Source organism: Stenella coeruleoalba (assembly GCF_951394435.1).
Source record: "Stenella coeruleoalba genome assembly, chromosome: 15".
In the NCBI taxonomy this organism is placed as follows: Eukaryota; Metazoa; Chordata; class Mammalia; order Artiodactyla; family Delphinidae; genus Stenella; species Stenella coeruleoalba.
The window spans coordinates 84,472,381-84,494,437 of record NC_137161.1 but is presented as its reverse complement, the minus strand read 5'-3'; the positions used below and the strand labels follow the sequence as shown (position 1 = coordinate 84,494,437).

The 22,057-nt window shown below is 47.6% G+C and overlaps 1 protein-coding gene across 3 annotated transcripts in view; it reads left to right on the top strand.

Annotated features, from left to right (window-relative positions):
• Positions 1 to 1,431: 1,431 nt before the first annotated feature.
• WIPI2 (WD repeat domain, phosphoinositide interacting 2) overlaps positions 1,432 to 22,057 on the top strand; it is a 34,605-nt gene continuing 13,979 nt past the window's right edge. The window contains exons 1-4 of one of the 3 annotated variants that reach the window (XM_079944848.1): positions 1,432 to 1,682; positions 4,129 to 4,185; positions 8,272 to 8,354; positions 20,812 to 20,981. In XM_079944848.1, coding sequence (XP_079800974.1) covers positions 1,609 to 1,682; positions 4,129 to 4,185; positions 8,272 to 8,354; positions 20,812 to 20,981 — 384 coding nt within the window. In that variant the 5' untranslated portion in view covers positions 1,432 to 1,608. Of the gene's footprint in view, positions 1,683 to 4,128; positions 4,186 to 8,271; positions 8,355 to 20,811; positions 20,982 to 22,057 lie in introns of those variants that run through there. The other 2 variants (XM_079944849.1, XM_079944850.1) reach the window with 2 other exon arrangements.

Here is a 22,057-nt window from a genome sequence, read left to right as displayed (position 1 = left end):
TTTCTTCTAGCAGATTTATTGTTTTACCTTTCAACATTTAGGTCTACAATCCATCTCAAATGAATGCTTGAGTACCGTATGTGGTAGGAGGGTCTGCATATTTTATGGAAAAGACCATTCTTTCCTCAATGATTTTCTTTTCTTTCTTTTTTCTTTTTTTTTGGATTAAAAAAATTTTTTTTCAGTCCAAGGTTTTTTTGTTGTTTTGTTTTTTGTTTTAAATTGAAGTATAGTTGATCTACTTTCCTCAGTGATTTTCAATGCATTCTTGACTCCATGGCTAGAATTAACAAACTTGATCACACCATTCTGTATTTTCAATGGTGGCATATTGCTCTTGGTACAAAGACCAGTCTCTTCCCTAACGTACCTTTTTTTTTTAAGATTTTTTTTTGGGGGGAGGGTTGACCATTTTTAAAGTCTTTATTGAATTTGTTACAATACTGCTTCTCTTGGTTTTTTTTTTTTTTTTTTTTGGTTTTTTGGTCAGGAGGCACGTGGGATCTTAGCTCCCCCGCCAGGGATGGAACCAGCACCCCCTGCACTGGAAGGTGAAGCCTTAGTCATTGGACCACCAGGGAAGTCCCTTACCTTAACACCCAGCCTAATCCGGACACCTCCTGTTTCTCAAGCCAAATCTTGTGTCATGTGTACCATCCCACTCCAAGCTCAGACACACACCATAGAGTTCTTTGTCCAGGTCACACTGTCATCCGTGGACCTTTGCCATACAGAACGCTTCCATTCCTGAGGTCGGTTACCTGCTACTCAAACGTCAGGCCTCTTCTCCTCCAGGAAGCCTTCCCGGCTGCACAGTCCCTGTCCCTTAAGTCTAGGTTAAGCGACCTCATTACGTGCTTTCATTGCACCCCGGCTTTGTAATTGTGTTTACCTCTCCCACTGTAACTTCGCTGAAGAAGAGGAGGAGGCCTGTTTAGCTCACATGGAAGGCACTCTCTAAATATTACTGAATGAATGAATACGTGTAAAACAGAATCCTCCCCAGAGACCCAAAACGCGTGGGCCTTGGAGAAACAACGGGGGTTCCATTCTCAGATCTAACACTTAGCAAATAAGTTAATATTTCTGAGCCTCAGTTCTCAAATTCATAAAATGGGAATGCAACATTCCCTACAAAGCATTGCTATAAGCACCAAATAAGAACGCACGTATCTGGCACAATGACTAGCACGCGGCAGGCCCTTTTAATATTAATAAAAAGATGGGGGCGGGGGACACGGAACGCCTACTCTTTACAACGCGCATGCGCGGCCCGTGACCCGCCCGCAAGGCCAGCCCATCGCGCCCCCGCGCGTCCCCACGCGCGCGCGTGTTCGACCGGAACCTGGGGCCAGGCCGGAGGTGAAGGGGCGGACCTCCGCAGTACGCCTGCGCCGTGGGAGGCCGTGCGCCGAGGAGGCGGGGCCACGCAGGCGCGCCTGGCGGCCCGGCTCTGGAGCATAAACAAGAGCGGGGTCGGGATGAGGCGGCTGTTGATGTCCGCGCGGCGAGTGGCGGCGAGCGGGGCTCGGCGCCGACCCTGAGCTCACCCCGACCTGCCCTCCCGCGCGCGAGCTCCGGGCCGGGCCCACCCGCCGCGCGCCCACCATGAACCTGGCGAGTCAGAGTGGCGAGGCTGGCGCCAGCCAGCTACTCTTCGCCAACTTCAACCAAGACGTCACGTAAGGACGGGCGTGGGCCGGGGTCGGAGCCGGGGGCCGCGGGGCGGGGGCCGGAGCCTGGGGGCCTGGGGCCGGGGAGGGCAGAGGCATCCTCGGGGCGGGCCCGGCGCGTGCTGGGAGGGAGGGGCGCCCTCTCTGGGGACCCTCCAGGCTCTGCCCTGGAGCTGCGATCTCTGAGCCGGGAAAGCGATGGAGGTAGGGGACGTATTTTACCCAGCACGGGAAGGCTTTGTCTTTTCGGACCTCACTTCTCACAAAGTCGGGGCAGAACTTTGTGGCCTGACTTGTCTCGGCCGCCTCTGGAGCGGTGGGGGTGGGTTTCTCCCTTATAACCCGCCTCCCTCTTGTACCTCAGCTCTCTTGCTCCAGTTTTTCCCCTCTTCAGCCCCTTCTCCTCATCTCTTCATCATCTTAGGGTCCCTTTGATTTCCTTTTCTTCCCGTCTCGCTGTTCTTTTTGACAGGTAACTTTGATGTCCTCCTCGAGCAAGAAACAAACTTAGCAGTAAACGTGGTCTCTGACCTGGGGAGACACTGAGCCAAGGGGGATGTGACAGAGAACCCCTCCCCCCCCAGAGGTCTTGGTGCTTCGGGGCATGGGCCATCCTTACAGAGGAAGCGAGGCCCGTGATGCCAGCCCTTGTTTGTCCCAGCCCATATGGGTTTGAAGCCGATTCTTCGGAGGCTGTCTCCAGTGACGTGTGAGGATAGTTACTAGATGAAGTTTCTGGAGAAGGAAGGATAAGTTGTGGGACTGGAAGGGAGGAAAGCCATCTTGGGAAATGAGTAAGAGGAAGTGATGTAAGAGGGGAGGAGGAGTGGGTCATTGGCTTCGTACCAAAGTAGTCGGTTGAGTTGTTCCTGGCTGAATGGAATCAGCAAAGTAGAACGTGACATCTTTTAAAAAACTAAAAATCAGTTGTAGAGCGGCAAGCCCCCAAGTCAGTGGCGTGCAGTGGGCGCTCGGTAGCACCTTCCAAAGTTGGGGAAGTAGCGCAGACAGCCCCACAGTGGGCCTCTGTTGGGAGTTGGAAGGGAGCAGATCACCTCCTCCAACTACAGGGAGAGGAAACCGAAGTTGAGGAGGGTTCAGAGCAGAGCCTGGATCTTACCCTCATTTGACCGTGGAGTGGGGGCAGCTTTCCTGAATCGTCTTCCAGTGTCCTTTCCAATCTACCACGCTGTTGTTTCTACCTACAGAGTAGGATCTGGAGGACAGTGAATGTAGAAAGCAGCCCATAGCAATCTTTAAAGGTGAAAACTACCGAACACTAGTGTTCTGTATGACCAAAAGCCAATCCAACAAAAACAGTTTGGACCACCTGTTGCAGGAGGTTGTAACTGAGATGGACTATGTTATACCAATCCAAGTGGGGAAGAGGACATTTCAAACCGACTGTGATTCCGTTTTTAAGGCCTTAGTATTTTGAGACCAGGAAGAATGGTAGCTTTATGGATTTTTATGTCTTGTATAAATTAGAGAATTTCCAAAACATTTTCTACCATTCTTTAAGTTTTTCATTGCTCATCATTTATATTGAAAGGAAATCAAATATGAGAAAACATTCTCTTTTGTTCTTATTTTAAATGGCATTCAAATACCACTTTCCCTATATAAGAGAAGAATTTCACTCTGGCCTGAAATAAGGTCTTTTTGTACTTGGAAATCACGCTTTCCCACTCCTCCGTGAGTCCTGAAGTTATTAGTTTAAGACAAGATTTTTTTTTTTGCGGTACGCGGGCCTCTCACTGTTGTGGCCTCTCCCGTTGCGGAGCACAGGCTCCGGACGCGCAGGCTCAGCGGCCATGGCTCACGGGCCCAGCCGCTCCGCGGCATGTGGGATCCTCCCAGACCGGGGCACGAACCCGTGTCCCCTGCATCGGCAGGCGGACTCTCAACCACTGCACCACCAGGGAAGCCCCTCAAGACAAGATTTGTGTGTCATAATTTTGATTTGCTAAAGAGACCCTGATACAGTGTGAGCATAAATTGTAAGGAATAGTAAGTTAGGATTATACTAAAAGTTTATTGATGAAAGTGACTAATTTGTTTTAAATCTATACCTGAAAGAAATACAGAAGTTCTGGGGAGAGGCTTGACAGTTCACTCCTTTCCCTCCCTTGCCCATCTCCAGCATTTACTTTGATAGAGGAACACAGTTTTTCACAAAGCAAAGAATATTGGATTCACATTCACGGTATTCAGTGAGGAAACCTGGAAGCCGTTTCACTTAATAGAATATGTATTCTACGTTATACAGTAATGCTTGAACAACAGTGTTCCTTTCATAACAAACTATATCTGTCCTTTCTGTTTTTCCTGGTAATATGGTTTCAAATACTGTAATATTTTTTTCTGTGATTCTTATTCTAAAAGTGGGAACGTTTTATTTGGGGTTTTTTTGTTTTGTTTTGTTTTTACCATTTGTTTTTGTTTGTTTAACTAGAATTGGGAAAAAGGCATCAAGAAAAGCTGGTCCCCGTCGTCTTCTTCTTCTTGACTGGTTAGTTCCAATCCTGGTTTCTGAAAGTAACACTTTGGAAGGCTTATCTTGAGGAATTTTTGGTGCTTTGATATCGAAGTTAAGAAACTAAGAGAAGTGCAGGGTATCACTTGGATCTTCAACGGAAATATCAGGGGCTAAGTACTTGCAGGGGACCCCACGCAGCTTGTGGAAGTCATTGATTGGGCAACGTCTACATCATTTAGAAACTACATTTCTAAAAGAAATAGAATAAGGACAGGGACTTGACTTCCGAAGTCTTCTGTTTGTAGCATTGATGTTGTTAGTGTCTAAAAGTTATGGGCATAGAGGTAGTAAGGCATTGGTCTGAATTGATTGCTTTCTTGAACCAGGTTTCTTCTAAGGTTACAGCAACTGTCCTGGAAAGTCACTTCTCTCCTTTTCCCTCATCAGTAAATCGAGGGACTTGGAAGTAAGGATTCTTCCACCTTAAAGTTCTAGGTGGTTCTGCCTGCCGTGTGGAGGATGTGTTTTGAGGAAGCAGGGCAGTCACTGGGGAGGGTATTGTCCAGCGGCCGTGGCCAGTAGAGAGGAGACTGGTGAGCCATCAGGATTTGGTGTGACCCATGGGACGTGCATGCTGCACTTAAGGGAGAAGTTAAGGTGACTCCCAAGTCTCCAGCCTAGATTCTAGACGAGCAGTGACAGCACATTATGGGAGAAAGATCAGAGGGGGATTCAGTTTAGGGAGAGAGATAAACTCCGCTTTGGATATTACTGAGTTTGAAAGGCCTTAGGGATGTCCAGCTGGAGGTCTGGGATGGCCACGAGCTTGCTGAGTAGGGCCCCGGGGCCGGCCAGGTCTCAGCAGCAGTTCAGGTGGCTTCCTTTTTATGGGCGTCACTGTTTCCACTTCACCCTGTCCTCGAGTATGGCTCTCTGATGAAGATGATGAAAAGGGAAAACATTAATGGGCTGATCATGCGTAAGTGGGCAAAAAAAAGGGAATTAAGAAAATGATTTTTTTTCTTTTAAAATGCTTTTAACATTTATAAAATGTTTTCTTAAAAATTTTTTTTGTTTTTTAATGGAAATCACTGTCTTTTAAATACTGAGCAGTCAAGTTTAAATTCAGTGACAGAGACTTGCAGTTAAAGATGGTGGGTTAAACACAAGCATTTATTTTGGCCCTCCCTCTCAGAACCCTAATAAAATGTCACAGTCAGTGAAATATCAAAAAGGTACTTAAAAAAGCTTAAACCCATAGAACGAGGAGACACTAGCAACAAAATTTTGGAAGCCAGCAAGTGGTAAAGGAAAGTGGATCCTCCGTTGCTAGTGGGGAAAGCAGAGAACCAACCTACTGGAAACCACGGAATCCCCCAAAGGCTCAGGATGGGCGGTCTCAGGAGCTCTGCAGTGGAGCGGAGTCGCGTGTGGCGAAGATCGAGAAGGCTGGCCCAGAGTGTGTTGCAGAAGCAGTCACTGTTCCTGCCTGGTGAAGGACTTGGGCCTTGTCTCCAGAGGGTACAGCAGGGTCTCTGGGTTTTGACACCACGCACAGTTGAAGGCAGGGGTATGGTAGTGAAGTGAGGGATTAAGTAAATATATGCTTTTTTCTGTTATTGCTGGGTTTTCCCTTTGTCAATAAAAGATCTCTTACCTTAAAAAACAAAAAAACAAACCTTACCATGTAAACACTTAGTGGGGAGTGAGATTATTTATTAGGTGAATCTCATGCGTATATGTTACTGTACTTCTCCCATTAGTATATCATATGGTCAGGCAAATCATGAGATGTTATTAAAAGCAGAATCTCCAAAGAGGGGTGTGTGAACCTGACCACTGATATTCGAGATGTAAATATCAAACCTATTTGTATTTCATATCATCCTTTAAAAATGTCTGCCTTGGCTTCCCTGGTGGCGCAGTGGTTGAGAGTCCGCCTGCCGATGCAGCGGACACGGGTTCGTGCCCCGGTCCGGGAAGATCCCACGTGCCGCGGAGCGGCTGGGCCCGTGAGCCGTGGCCACTGAGCCTGCGCGTCCGGAGCCTGTGCTCCGTGATGGGAGAGGCCACAACAGCGAGAGGCCTGCGTACCGCAAAAAAAAAAAATGTCTGCCTTTATTGATAAAGTATATGCTCACTCTATACCACATGTACATATCAAAAATACTTGGTGTATTTTTGCTTACATTTCCTACTGATTGGGGTGTGCAAGTAGGAAGCCATGCGATTAAAACTCTAGCAAAGGAAAGGTATTTAATATCCAAAATCAGTTTCTGAATATCTGGAAGAACATCAGAGAGCTAATGTTTGATCAGTTTTAACAAATTCTGCCCATTTGGAGCACAGCCGAAATCCTGGGTGTATCAAAATCCAGGTCCTCATTAATTAATTCAAGCTCATTAATTTTGCCTGTAGAAAAAGCCCTCTCTAAGCTTATTTTATATATGAAACTAATAAGCTTGGTGACTTGGTTTCCAAGTCAACAAATTTGAAAGAGGGAGGGGCTCTTAATGCTAGTAGGATGCTTGGGGAGCAGTGACAACTGTCAGCGAAACAAAAAGTAGAGGGTATTTTATTACCCAGCCCAACAGACTGCTGCTTGATGTAGGTACACAAGACCCTCAACTCCTTGTTAGGGTCTGAGAGGGTCACTTTGTCATGATAGTAAAGTTGTTTCATGATGTGAGTCCAGTCAAATGGTGAGGACTTGCCGTCCCATACAGAAAACTGTATGAGGACGACTTTTATTTAAATCAGAAATGGTGGGATATAAGGTTTTGGTGCTTAAAATAGCAGCCCTTAGTTATCTGGAAAACATTTTCCTGAACATCAATTTTCCAGAAGTTATGAATTATTGAAATTTTGTTTTATTTTTAGCTTTCTTGGATATTCTTGTGTTTTTGTTGGCCCCTTATTGCTTTTCAAAAAATGTACAGGTAACAATGCCTAATTACCTCATTGATGTGATTAATTCAATACAGTGAAGCATTTTTGTAGAGAAAAATTATATAAACTGGTAGGAGTTCCATTTCTGTTTATACTTCAGGATGAACCAGTTGCAATTTCAATGTTTAGTAGTGCTTATAGCAGCTCTGTTCTTGGAATGTATTTCCTCTGCATAAGTGTGAAAGAGGTTGGAAAGCTCAAGTTTCTAATAGATGAAATGGTCATTAAAATAGCCCTAATTTTTTATCTTGGCATACACATACTCATTATATGAGATGTCAGTCTTCATTATTTCTAGGCTTCTGGTTTACCTTCTGTTTCCACTTGTTCTCCCAGACATTAAATACCAGAATGATCCCAGGATCTGATTCTTCACATCCCACCACTTCTTGCTTTATTCTCTATCCTCTCTGTTTCTGAAAGCCGTGCTTGTCCTTTTACTCCCCCTCTCGGTCAGTTACGTTCTGGACAGTGGTAATCTTCTATGAGGAAACACTTCATTTAGCGGCACAGCTCTCCTGCACTAGGGATCTGGAGAGCTCAGGGTTCCCTCCAAGCCTCTTAGCAAAAGCAGCAGTGTTGGGTGATGAATATGGAATCTTACACACAGGCCAACTGTGTCACGTAGTCTTGCCATTCCAGACTCTGAGTTAGCTCTTTCCATCCTACTGCAGAGCCATAGCCTAACGTAAGTGACTGAGCTGCATTTGTTATGGCCTTAACTGCAGTGCAGAAAGACACCATCATCCACCAAAGTTGTAAATATCTTTGTTTAATATTTACAATGTTATCCTAACTTGGACTCTCCCATACACCAGGCATGTATATCAGATCACCTGAGAAACCGCACTGTGTTTTGAGGGGATCATTAATTTAGGGCTGATTACTTTTATTTGTATGTCAAACTTATCTTTAAAGTTTTATAGATTTTCAATAAGAACGTTGTCTATCTTTATTTTACTGGCATTCCCCTTTTCCTGGCTGTGAGGCGTGGCGTCTTCCGCGCCGCTCTCTTTTCTGCTCTGCCGCCACTCGCCTGGTACAAACTACATGACCTTATTTGTGCTGATTATGGGTAGATGCTGGTGACTGTTTGGTAACGTGGAGCTAGTTTGTGCGTTATCTGCCTACACGTATCAGCTCTTATTTCTGAATTTGGCTTTTTTGCAGGTCTCTAGCTGTTGGTAGTAAATCCGGTTATAAATTTTTCTCCCTTTCTTCTGTGGATAAACTGGAACAGATCTATGAATGCAGTAAGTGTTTGCTTTATTTTTCCCCCTTCTTAAAATAGACAAGTTATACTTGAATTAGGTTGCATTCTTAAATTCACACATTATGGTTAAAATCCAAATACGCCTTGACCAATAATCTTCTTTCACCTTAGCCTTACTGAGAGGTGATGGCTATGACTGAACAATTATGTGTCCTCCCAGACCTTTTTCTGTGCATTTGCATACTTATAAATGTACATGTAGAAATACTTTATGGGTTGCATTTCCAATACGTGATACCATACTAAATGCATTATTCTATCATTTCTCCCCTTTTTAAATGCCATTTAAACCACTTAGGTTTCTGTCATGGAGGGCTTCCAGAATTTGAAAAGTTTACATCCCCCTAGGAGTGATTTATTTTCTCCATTTGGCATTTTATGGTGTTTGAGTGGCTGTGTGTCAGACACCTGTGGGGTTGCAGGAGGGCCATGAGCTTCGATACCTTGCTAAGTCACCTAGTGTGACTTTACATAGATGGCTTCATGGACCTCAGTTTCTTTGTTTTTCATGTGTGTGTGTGTGTGTGTGTGTGTGTGTGTGTGTGTGTGTATGTGAGAGAGAGAGAGAGAGAGAGAGTACTTGCTGAATAAATAGTAAGTAGTAGGTACAGACCCTCCCCAGTGAGAATAGGATGGAAAGCTTTGACTCTCTGCACATACATCTTTTTTTTTCATTGCTGTAGTTGTAAGAAGCAGTACAGATCCCTGTACCCTTCTCCTAGTTGCCCCCAGTGGTAACGTTTCGCAGAAGTGCAGTACAGTATCACAGCCGGGAAGGCTACATGGATATAGTCCAGCCTGTGTGTGTGAAGTTCTGTACAGTCCGAACACCCATCTAGCTTCCTGTGTCCACCACAATGAAGACACTGGGCCGTCTGACACCGCAGGGTCCTTCCTGTTGCCCTTGTACCCACACCTGCCTCCCCTCCCCCACTGCCACCCCACTGTCCCTAATCCCTGGCAGCCACTGATCTGCTCTCTGGTACCAGAATATTGTCTTTTCGCAAATGTTACATAAATGGAAGTATGTAACCTTTTGAGATCGGCTGTTTTCGCTCAGCATCTTTCCCTGGAAGTTCACCCAAGTTGCCGGGTGTCAGTAGCGCCGTCTTTTCTGTTGCTAAAGCTGGTTCCACGTGCGGACGCAGCCCAGCTGTTTGACCCTCACCCGGCAAAGTACATCTGGGCTGATTCTAGATTTGGGCTGTTAAAAATATAGCTGCTGTGTATGGGGTTTTGGGTGGATGTAACTTTCCACTTCTGGGATTAATGTCTAAGTGTGATTGCTGGGTTGTATGTGTGGTGTTTTGTCTTCGTCTTTTTTTTTTTTTTTTTTGCAGTACGCAGGCCTCTCACTGTTGTGGCCTCTCGCGTTGCGGAGCACAGGCTCTGGACGCGCAGGCTCAGCAGCCATGGCTTACGGGCCCAGCCGCTCCGCGGCATGTGGGATCTTCCCGGACCGGGGCACGAACCCATGTCCCCTGCATCGGCAGGTGGACTCTTAACCACTGCACCACCAGGGAAGCCCTGTCTTTGTCTTTTTTAAGTGCTGAACTGTTTTACAGGGTGGCTGTACCATTTTACATCCCCACCAGTAATGTGTGAGTGAGCCAGTTCCTCAGAATCCTTGCCAGCATTTGGTGTTACCAGTGTTTTTTCCTTTAGCCGTTCTCATGGCTGCGTGCATGAGAACGGCTAAAGTAAAACGTGGTTTTACTTTGTAATTCCCTAATGGCTAATGATGTTGAACAGTTTTTCATGTGCTTGTTTGCCATTCTCTTCAGTGAAATGTCTGTTCATGTTTTGGCCCAGTTTTTAATTGGATTACTTGGAGTTTTTTAATGTTGAGTTTTGAAAGTTCTTTATATATTCTAGATACTAGTCCTTTGTCGTATGCGTGGTTTGTAAGTATTTTCTCTGTACATAATGATAGCCCTGAAGCCTGCCCGTGGCGTGATCTAATTAAGAATTCTTGTTACGGAGGATTGAGGAGGTCAGTATTATTGTAATTAGTCACGCTGGGTTATGGATTCAAGGAGAGATTTAATATTTATCATTTTAATTATCTACGTGAGCATGCAGTTTGGGGGAATTGAGTTTTCTCCTTATTAATGATGCCAGCATCTCCTTCCTGAATGTTCCACTCTTATCAACTTTGCTTTCACTGTGGTTTGGTGTTCCATTTTGGAATTCTCCTTTGCCTGTTAATATCTCTTAAGAAGGGGAAGTTTCAGCGAGTTGATATGAAGAGACATCTCATATTCATTTCTGGTTCCACTCACTCCGTAAACGTTCGTTGAGGACCTGCTATGTGCCAGCCCTGTTCTGGCTGTGGAGACACAATGGTGACAAAGTTTCTGCTCTCATGACACTTATGTTTAAATGGAGGCAGACAAAGAACAAGGAAATACATTTGTGTCGGATGTTAGGCTGGGGACACAGTGTGGAGCGAACACACATGTAAATACCGCCCCCCACCCTTCCTGCATTAACATAAGGTGAGGACCCAGGAGAAACGTCCTTTCTTTGTGCCCAGTACTTGCAGTTGCAGAGTTCTTGTGGCCCACTGGGGCTCAGAGGCTCGCCAGACTCCCTCCAGGCCTTGGCCTCCCCTCTCCAAGTCCGCCCTCTGGTGTCCCTCACCTCCATCAGCAGATGGTGTCTGACATTCCCCAACAAGCCCCCTGTTTGTTGCTGCCCCTGAAGGCCAGCACCCGGGCCCTTTACGGGGAGATGGCTGGAAGCGGGATTCTTACAGTAAGTGTCCCTAACTCACAGCTCCTGCCTTAGGTTTTACTCCTTTTTTGTCCTCAAACTTGCCTCCTGGTGCTTACTAAATCTTCTGAAAAAGCCTTTCTCCTAGTGTGTAGCTGGAAGGCGTGATCGGGGTGATAAAGTCTCTCTGAACTGGAGTGCTTGTGCTTGCTTATCTCAGGAGGCGCTTCTGGAATCCCCAGATTGGCAGCCTTCTCTTGATCACTGGTAGGATTGTTTCCTGTAGGGAATTCCTTCAAAGGGTTGCCTGATCCCTGGAAACAGGATTCCATTGGGCTTTTATGAATGACTGAAACATTTATTAAATCTACATGCCCATGAGCGCCTGAATCGTGCTGTTAAATTGTTGCTGTCGTGATTAGGGTCGACTGGTTTGACAACCACAGAATGGAGACCCAGTGCTTAGATGGGGTATCAGAATACCAAAACCTTGTCTTGACACCTTCTCAGTTTGAATCAGTTCAGTGACTAATTTGTTTCCTTGAAGTTTATCAAGTGGGTTTTGGTGCCTCATTTTTCAGAAGTTTTTTTGTTTTTTTTTTTTTTTTTTTTTTGTGGTACGCAGGCCTCTCGCTGCTGTGGCCTCTCCCGTTGCGGAGCACAGGCTCCGGACGTGCAGGCCCAGCAGCCATGGCTCACGGGCCCAGCCGCTCCGCAGCATGTGGGATCCTCCCGGACCGGGGCACGAACCCACGTCCCTTGCATCGGCAGGCGGACTCCAAACCACTGCGCCACCAGGGAAGCCCTTCAGAAGTTTTTGATGGGACACAATGTGATGCCTTGATAGCATCATGAAAGAGTGGGTGTTTACTGACCAGCATGTTGAGGTGGTATATAGATTTCTTTGTTGTTCTTAGTGAGCTTCAGCCCTTAAAATAGGTGGGAATGGACAGAGAGCTCTTTCAGGGTTAGCACGTGACACTGAAGCTGCGAAATTCTCTTGCCCCTAGAACATCGTTAAGCAGATAGAAGAACGTCTCTTAGAAAACAGGCTAGCTACTGAGTTAAGATCACTTTCCGGTATTTTCGTACATGGAGATTCTGGCAGAGTAGAACTTAACGCCTCCACGCTCAGCCCGGCTCAGTGGGCTCGCCCCCTCGTGCCTCTTGACTGTCCCTTGTAACGTCAGGTCTTCGCTGTCGGTCACCACTGCCGGTACAGAAAGAATGAGCCAGAGCTGGTCTTGGGAGAAGCAAGATGGACAGCTATTTGTTCTGTTTCGTTTACTTAAACAAAAAACCTTTGCCCAGCAGCACTGGAAGGTTTTTGTTTTCCAACTCTCTGTATTATAGTTTCAAACTTAAGGGAAGTAGCAGGAGCTCCCATGTGTGCTTTGCCCCGTGTGTGCCCTGCATTCTCTTTCCCTCTCTGTGTGTCCTTTTAAATTTATTTGAAGGTATGTAAAGTGCAAATATGTGGTCTCTCTTCCCTGAAACATTACTGAAACAAAATCCTACCCTGTTAGGCAATATAAATAAAGGTTGTAGTTTTATTACGTGTAAAATATCACAGAAGTTCAGAAGGAAAAGTTGGCCTTTTCAGATTCTACATCGTGTGTCGTCTTTGGATTTTATGCTTCTGAGCTAGGAAATCATACCTCACAAAGCATTAGTTCTGAAACTCAGCATAAGCAGGCTGGCCGACTAGGTTCTGATTCGGCAGACCTTGCACTGGCTGGAACATTCACCTCAGTGAGATTTACACTAAAGGATCTTCCAGGGGAGAAATCCAGTAGCCTCTCTTCTTGAGCCTGTTGTAATGAAAGATCGGGTGGACTGTACACGTGCGTCTCTTCGGAGCCCCAGGCATCCACCGACACGCCTGGTTGCGGAGTGTGCTGTGTTAGTTCATGGCTTTGTCCCTCCCCTCTTCCCACCACGGGAAGTTTTATCATCGCCGGCTCTGAACAGCACCAGCAGAAGCAAAACAACATTCTTTTTTTTTTTATTTTTGGCTGTGTTGGGTCTTCGTTGCTGCGTGCGGGCTTTCTCTAGTTGCAGCGAGCGGGGGCTGCTCTTCGCAGTGGTGCATGGGCTTCTCATTGCGGTGACCTCTCTTGTTGCACAACACGGGCTCTAGGCGTGCGGGCTTCAGTAGTTGTGGCACACGGGCTCGGTACTTGTGGCTCGTGGGCTCTAGAGCGCAGGCTATAGTTGTGGTGCACGGGCTTAGTTGCATGTGGGATCTTCCCGGACTGGGGCTGGAACCCGTGTGCCCTGCATTGGCAGGCGGATTCTTAACCACTGCGCCACCAGGGAAGTCCCAACAACATTCTTTCCTAAATGAAGTAGTTTCTTAAATTTTGGATAGGCACTCTCTAGGAAGAAAGTGTGACAGAAACTGTGGCCAAGGCCACATCGAAGGGCCGTGGAAGCAAAGGCCTTAGACACTGGAGGCCACTGGGGTTTGCGCTCAGGCTTTCTCCATGGTCGCCCTGCGTGCCGACCGCCCTGCGTCTTTTCATTTGGGCACCCTGCTCCTCAGTTATCAGCCTGATTGCTGTGCGCTGGTATTTCATGGGAGGGCTGAGCTGTGCGTGCCTCAGTTCAGTGCAAACTGACCGCTCTGGGTCTGTGGGTTCTGTGGGTGCTTGTTTGTAAAAGTTCTCTGGGGAGCGAGGTGTAACATAACAACGTTAAAGAGCCGGAGACGATGCAGCAGAAGAATAACAAACCGGAACCACTGGCAACGTGTCAAAGTAGGTTGCTTTATGAAGGTGTATTCCTGAAAAGACCTAAGCACGTTGCTTCCTAGGGCTTAAAGGGTCTCTGAGGTGAATCCTGTTGGTTGTTTTTTACTTAAGTAATGACAAAAATGCGGTGACTCCGGGGTGACCGGCAGTTCATCTGCCTTTTGCAGGCAGCCTCCGCCGTTTTCTGGTTCCTGTCTCCTTTGGACATCTGATGGAAGTTGCAGGTATTTCCCAGAGAAAACCCAATATTTAGTGTATGATTCTGGCAGTTTGAGAGAACCCTGGAAGCCTGTGTGTGCTCCCGGGTCCAGGGCCGCGTGGTCTTGGAGGGGATCCCGGTGAAGGGCCCTCTATCACTCACGAGCTCATAGGAGCACAGCTTGATGTTTCAGGGCCCTGCTGCCCTGTCCTTCATACAGCAGATCTCAATGTAGTGGCCAGAATTCGAGTTTATTCAGTTGTCTGCCTGAGTGGGTTATTTTTTTTTAATAGCTTTTTTGAGATGTAATTTGGACGCCGTAAAAATCAGCTGTTTAAAGTGTACAATTCAGTGGGTTCCAGTATATTTACTGAGTTGTGCAGCCTACCTTAAGCTAATTTTAAAACATTTGAGAGCCCCTCAGTCCATTAGCAGGGCGACTGCATCCCACCCCCACCCCCTCAGCCCTTGGCCACCACTAACCTCCTTTCTCCCACTGTCCATTCGCTGCTCTGGACGTTTCAGATAAATGGAGTCACAGGTGACCGGCTTCCTTCACCTGGAGTGTTCTCAGGGTTCACCCGTGTTGGAGCACGGATGGGCACTTCCTTTCTTTTTGTTGCTCATTGGTATTACAGGGTGTGGACATTCCATGTGTTGTCAGCGGACACTTGGGTTGTTTCCCCTTTTTGGCTGTCGTAAATAGTGCTTCTGTGCACATTTGTGTGATCGTGTGGACGTGTGTTTTCATTTCTCTTTGAGTAGATAGATACTGTAGGAGTGGAATTGCTGGTAGTCATTTGCGGTTCTTTTCTTGATTTGCTTTTTTCCCCCTTTGCCTGCCCTTCTGTTGGATTATTTGTCTCTTACAGACTTAAAGCACATTAGCCAGTGGCTGTGGGTTGCTCATATTTCTTCCGGGTTGTTTGCTCTCTAACCTTGCTCGTGGTCTTCTTGCCATTCTGACGTCTTGACTTCCTGTGTATTCAGATGCATCCGTCTCTGCTCGTAAGGCTTCTGTGTACTAGGAAGGCTCCTCCTGTTCCGGGGGTGCATGAATAGTCTCTCACGTCATCTTCTGGTTCTTTGGGTTTGTGTTTTACGTTAAATACTCGTCTACTTGCAATTGATTTTGATATAAGAAATTTTCCACTTCACTCATGAGCTGGAAAAGACATTTTTCCTATGTCTTGATCTATTTAGAGGGGTTACTGAAGTATTTAGGGGTGAAATGTCAAGATGATGAGCCTCTCTTTGAAACTTCAGCAAAGAAAAAGATAGCTGAAGCTGAATGGTAGAAAGATAACATTTGTGAAATCCAGGTGATGCAGGTCTGTGGAGATTCATTATAATGTTCTCTTCTATGAATGTTTGCAGCTAAAAACAGCTTTGCTGCCTCCGCACCACACTTCCCCTGTTGTTAAAATTCTAAAAGGAGTCTCTTCTGCTTGTTTTCATTAAAGTTTAAAAAAAGAAATTTCAAACTTATAGTTGGATGGCAACACCCTAAACCCATTTTCTTTACTTTCTCTACACCTGGTTTAACCAAATGAACGATACATCCCTTTTCTTTTTCCACCATTTTATTAATGGACATTTTCAAACACCCAGAAAAGTTGAAAGTATTTTACAGCCAGTACCCATGTACCCAGCATGTAGTCTATTGTTAGCACTTTACCATACTTACCCATCTCTCCGTCCATCCGTCCATCTATCCATCCATCCTGTTTTTTGTGTCTGCGTTTCTGAGTACCTTGCAGACATCAGTACACACTCCCTGAAATACCATACCATGAATATTAGTTACGAGCGTTGTTTTCATTTTTTCCTTTTGAGGTAATATTTACATACAGTGGAATGCACAGATCTTAAGTCAACATTCTGTGTTCTGACAAATGCACAGACATCTGTGTAACCTGAACTATCAGGGTTCACCATCACTCCAGAAAGTTCCCTCACACCGCTTCCCCCATCACTCGCAGCTCCCTTCCACCTGCCAAGAGGCAAGGAGTTAGTTTGGCCTGTTCTGCATCATATAAATGCAGCATATGCCCCCTTAGTAAGGTTTCTTTTGCTCAGAGGCATGTTTTTGAGGTTTGTCCATATTGTTGCATCTCCGTTGTCCAATATATGGATATACTGCTGACTGTATATTCATTCTCCTATTGAGGGGAGTCTGGGCTTTTTCCAGTTTTTAGCTATTACTTATTTATTACGAATAAAGCTGCTGTGAACATTCTTGTAGAAATCTTTTTGTGGACACATGTTTTCATTTGTCTTAGGTAAATAGGAGTGGAACCTGTGTTTCGTTTTACAGGAAGCTCTCAGGTCCTCCTAGTGGCTGTCCGTTGTGCGCTGCCACCAGTGCTTGTGACAGTCTGGTGGCTCTGCATTCTCACCAGCATTTGGCGGTATCGGGCTTTTTCATCTTGGGCGTTCTGATGTGTGTCTAATAATATCTCCTTGTGGTTTTAGTTTAAATTCCCCCGATGGCTAATGATGTTGGACACATTGATGTCTTTGTTGGCCCTCTGTGTATCTTTTGTGAAATATCTGTTCAGATCTTTCGTCCCTTTTAAAATTTGATTGTTTTGCCTTTTTATTGTCAAGTTGTCAGAGTTCTTTAGATATTCTGGATACCAGACCTCTGTCACATACGTTTTGTAAATATTTTTTCCCAGTCTGTGGCTTGACTTGTCTTTTGAGCAAATATTTTGAATTTTGATGAAGTCTGATTTATTTTTTTCATTTATGATTTTTGCCTTTTCTGTCCTTTCCAAGAAACCTTTGCCTACTGTCAAGTCATGAAGATCTTTTCCTATGTTTTCTTTGAAAGCTTTATAGTTTCAGCTTGTATGTTTAGCTCAGTGGTTCCTTCTCAGACTAATTCTGGTGTGTGGTATGAGCTATGAGTCACCTTAAGCTTCTCCCTAGGAATTCCTGCTCCACCATTTGTCGGAAAGATTTTTCTTCCATCACTGAATTGCTTTGGTGCCTAAAAACAGTCCTACAAGTGTGTGTCTGTTCCTGCTCTTTATTCTCTTTTGTTGGTCTGTTTATTAGCCTTTATGTCGGAAACATACTGTCTTGTTTCCTGACATTTTGTTTGTATACTGAGGTTTAAAGTCACATGATGTGTGAGCCCTTCAACTTTGTTCTTTTCCAAGACAGCCTCGGGTATTCTAGATCCTTTGCCTTTCTGACTTTAAAATCAGCTTGTCAGTGGCTACAAAAGAAGTCTGCTGGGCTTGTGATTGGGGTTGCATTGGACCTAGATGTCAGCTGGGTGAGAATTGGTATCTTAACATATAATGTTGAGTACTCCAGTCTGTGAACGTGGTATATCTCTCCATTTATGAAGATCTTCTTTAATTTCTCTTAGCAATACTCTGTGGGTTTGGGTATGGAGGTCTTACATCTTTTGTTAAATTTCGTCCTCATGTTTTGGTTTTTGAGAGTGTTGTAAATGGAATTTCTTCGTTTTCCTTCCCAGTTGTTGGCTAAGAGTGTATAAAAATATGGTTGATTCTTGTATTCTAACCTTGTGTCCTGTGACTTTGCTAAATTCATTCATTACTTTTAATAGGTGCTTAGCAGAGTCCATGAGCTTGCAGAGTAGTAGTTTGCTGTCTTCCTTTCTGGTCCTTGTGCCTTTGATGTCTTCTTCTTGCCTGTGGCCTTCTGTCAGCTTCCAGTCCAGAGTGAGGAGAGGGGCTGCCCTGCCCTGTTTACGGTCTTAAAGGAAAAGAGTTCAGTGTTAGGTCCACGATGAAGTGTGGTTGCTAGCTGTGACATTTTTCACAGAAGTCCTTTATGATGGAAGATGTTTCCTCTGATCCTTAGGGTTCTGAGTTTTTACTGTGAACAGGCAGTGAGTTTTCTCGTGCTGCTTCTGCATCTCTTGCATTGATACGATTTTCCTCTGCTTGAATTTTAATTGATTACCGCGGCCTCAGCGGGAGACTGGCAGTGCCTGCTGATGATCCGACCTTTTTCTAATAACTGTTTGCTTTTACCCTGGGAGGTGATTGTTCATGCTGTCCTCCCTCATTAAACCTCCCACCTCTGTGCCCCTCAGAGCTGATAGCCGCTCGCATGCCTCAAGGAGAAACGGCTGCTTTCAGCGTGGAACTCCCTGGTACTTCCTCCCTCAGAGGACCACCCCCCTCACCCCGATCTGTGCCATCTTGTCATCTCCCTCCTTTCAAATGGGGAAGAGGGGGGTACCTGTCTGTTGAAACCAGTCCTGCGGGGTCTCACGCCTTCCGGTTTCTTAGACGTCATCCTGTCGCTACTGCATTGTCTGTCTCTCCATCGGTGCCTCTAGTTGCTCATTTATCTCAAGACGGGCACTTTCTTTGGCCATATGTGTCCCGCACGTGACCATCCGTCCCTCCCCCGTCTCTGCATCGCCTCGTTGCACAGCTCCTGCTGTCAGCTGCCAGAGTTCTCTGTCCACTTCCCCGCTCACCTCCCTTTCACATTTTGTTCTGCCTCCCCATCAGAATCTGTCGGGGTCTCCGGATGGCGTCCGTGTTACCACATTCAGTGTGCCAGCCAGCGTCAGACCCGATAGGGGGCAGTGTGCCCAGGCAGACACACTCCTGCCCTTGGAAACTGGGCCTGGGCGGGGGTGGGAGGGTCACCCTGCTGAGCCGGCCTCCGGGTTCCCAGGGATGACAGGACAGCGCTGCGTGAGAAGTGCAGGGTGCGATCCATCAGGGCCGTGTGCCTCCAAACCGTCTTCAGATCTTGAGGAGAGAGTGAGGTGACTCGGAGGTGGGAGCCTGAAGGGTGAGACGCCGGGCAGGATGGGCCTGAGCCTCGTGGGAGCAAGCGTGGCTGTGGAGACGGCCCTCCCTGCCCTTCCCAGCCATGGGCCCAGCCCCTTCCTGCCACGGGCCCAGCCCCTCCCAGCCCACGGGCCCTGCCCCTCCCAGCCATGGGCCCAGCCCCTCCCTGCCACGGGCCCAGCCCCTCCCAGCCCACGGGCCCAGCCCCTCCCAGCCACGGACCCAGCCCCTCCCAGCCCACGGGCCCTGCCCCTCCCAGCCACGGACCCAGCCCCTCCCAGCCCACGGGCCCTGCCCCTCCCAGCCATGGGCCCAGCCCCTCCCTGCCACGGGCCCAGCCCCTCCCTGCCACGGGCCCTGCACGGGAGAAGGTGAGGATCTGGGCCCAAGGGAGGTTATCTTTACTGCACATCATTGCCGTTCTGGGTGGCGGTTGGTGTCTCCCGAGTCGTGTCGGCCTGATGTTGGAACACTGCCTGTGCAGGTGCTGGCCTCGAGTCAGCCCATGAAAACAGGCCGAGGCCGCGTCCCCTGTGCTGGAGGTCACGCGTGATTGTGCCCTTCAGTCCAGGGTCAGATCCTGGAAGGGGTTGGCAGCTCCCCTGAGATGCTGCGGGGCAGACAAGCTTCAGGCTTCCGTGGTTCTTTTTGAAGGGAGGTTAGTTTGTAGCTGCAGGCAAGGGAAGTGATTCTCATCTGTGTGAAAGCAGCTGTGATTAAATTACTGTGAGGAGCTTGGAATCACGCACTTGATCTTACTGCCTATTCCCTCTATGTAATGGCGGTATCTTAATTTTTTTCCACAAATATGAGTTGCGCCACTTTGGATGTAACTCTTGGCTGACACCCAGTAGCTGGGCCCTGTGCTGAGCACGTAGGGCTGCCAGACCCACATTGAGATGACTGATACCACGCGCTTTCCTAGAACAGTTTGTGTCTTTCTACGGGGACCTGTAGAGCTCACTTGCTCACTGTAGTAGTTTGGTTTTGAAACTAACCTACGTGTGTTTTTAAGTTACACCGTTAAGGTCAGCGACAGCTGAGTGGAAGGAAGCCTTTCGAGTAGCCATGCACTTGGTCTGGTGTGCGGACTTGCACAGGAGCGTTCCTGTTCACGGTGGAGCTGCTCTCGAGGCTCCGGCTAGTCCGGCCTCCCAGGTGCCCTGGGCTCTGATCCATCTGGGTGTCTCTGTTCTCTGTGCTCCGCTCAGCTCCAGAGTGTGGCCGCAGATCATTGTTAGGGTGGTGAACGGGTCTGTGCTTAACCCCGGCTCGGCGGTACTTCCCGGAGCTCAGGTCGAGACAGGCTGCGCATGAAAGTCATCTAGATTCTTGGCTCCGAGCTCTTCCTGCATTCCAGAATTCTCTTTGCCCCTCCGTCTGAACTTGCCCCAGGCAATTGCCAATGAAACCAAGGGGAGAGTAAGGAGAGAGTGCGGGTATGGGGGCCTCCCAGGAGATGGGGGTGAAGTAACAGCCGCGCAGGGTCCACCGTGTCTGTTCTTGTCTGTGTGGGCTGCTGTGCACACAGTTCATTACCCACCGTCTTCTGAGCGGGGGTGGGGAGCAGGGAGCGAAGGGGGTCGAGGGCTGCCTGCGTGCTGGAGTCTGTAAGTCCCTCCTCACACCAGGGTGGCCGTGAGCCCCGTTTACAGGCAGGAAAGCAAGCTCTCCAGAGACGCAGTCATTCAGGGAACGCTTGGGGGCCCGTCATATGTCAGGTACAGTTGTAAGTGCCGGGGTTACAGCTGTGAGCCCGAAAATGAGGCCTCCGTCTGGGCGGGGCTCACATTCCAGTGAGCCAGGGAGCAGATGAAGGTGGTTCTGGGTGACCCCCCGGGGGGGCAGTGACAGGGTGCCACGTGTGGAATGGGGGGGCCTCTGAGGAGTGGGTCCTCCTTGCGGAGTGCAGGGCGACCGGCCGGCGGCTTGTCCAGGCCTCATAAGCACAGATGTGGGGTTTTTTCCTCCTTTCAGCTGACACTGAAGATGTGTGCATCGTGGAAAGATTGTTCTCAAGCAGCTTAGTGGCCATCGTCAGCCTCAAAGCCCCCCGGAAGCTGAAGGTTTGCCACTTTAAGAAGGGGACCGAGATCTGCAACTACAGCTACTCCAACACCATCCTGGCTGTGAAGCTGAACAGGCAGGTGGGCCGCGCTCTCACCCCACTCAGCTGCCGGGGCCTCTGGCCTGTGTCTCCGAGTTCTCAGTGGCGCCCCTCGGACACAGCCGACCGTCCCCAGGCGGCGTTTCTGGTCCCTCTGGCCATGCTTCTGCTCACTTGACCCCCCACCTGGACTCAACTCTGTTTTCTCGTCTCAGCAATTTTGCTCAGATAGCCCCATTCCTGACGATTCCCTGGCCTCTGCTGTTTGCTTTACTCATCCCTCAAGACATGAACCTTCTTTTGCTTTTTATAAATGTTACTTTTTTAAAAAATCTGTGAGCATCTTTATCTTTTTTTTTTTTTTTTTTTCCCCACCTCTTATGGCTTGCAGGATCTTAGTTCCCCTGACCAGGGACTGAACCCGGGCCCTGGCAGTTGAAAGCACCGTGTCCTAACCACTGGACGGCCAGGGAATTCCCGATCCCTTTAACTGTTAATTTAACTTTTAAGATGAAGGATTTATTACTTTTTTGTGTCTCTCCCAAAACCCACAAGAATGTCTGGCCCGGAGTGTAGACCTGGTGGCTGGCCCTTGAGTTTATTCCATGAGATGGTCACATGGCTTTGGCTTACAAAGTACAGCCTTGTCCTTAAGGGCTGTCACCACGTTCTGTCAACAACCAGTTGTTCTGTGCAGGGAATGCTTGTTACGTGGCCTCGGGTGGCCCATGCGTGACTAAAGTGGACACCCCTGACGTGGCTGAAGCTGGGCCTGTTGACAGAAGGTTGGTTAAAATGGTAAATTACAAAGTGAACACGTTGGACTCATGCCCTCGGTGCGTCAGCTCCACATCCATCTTCCTTAAAATGGAGCGAGAACTTCGACACCTGCAAAATGGTCTGGGTGGAGGATTTTACACTTTTTTAAAAGCCCTAGTTTTTACTTTCATCCTGCCGTGCCTCATTCAGCATCGGTTTTGGAAACCTTCACCAGACCTGTCCCAGGCTCTAGACCTGGTTTTCGTGAGGGGAGGGCCGAGAGCGCAACAAAAGCAAACCATGTCTTTCTTAGCTGGAGACTAGTTTCTATAAGGTTGGATTAAATCGTGCAGTTAG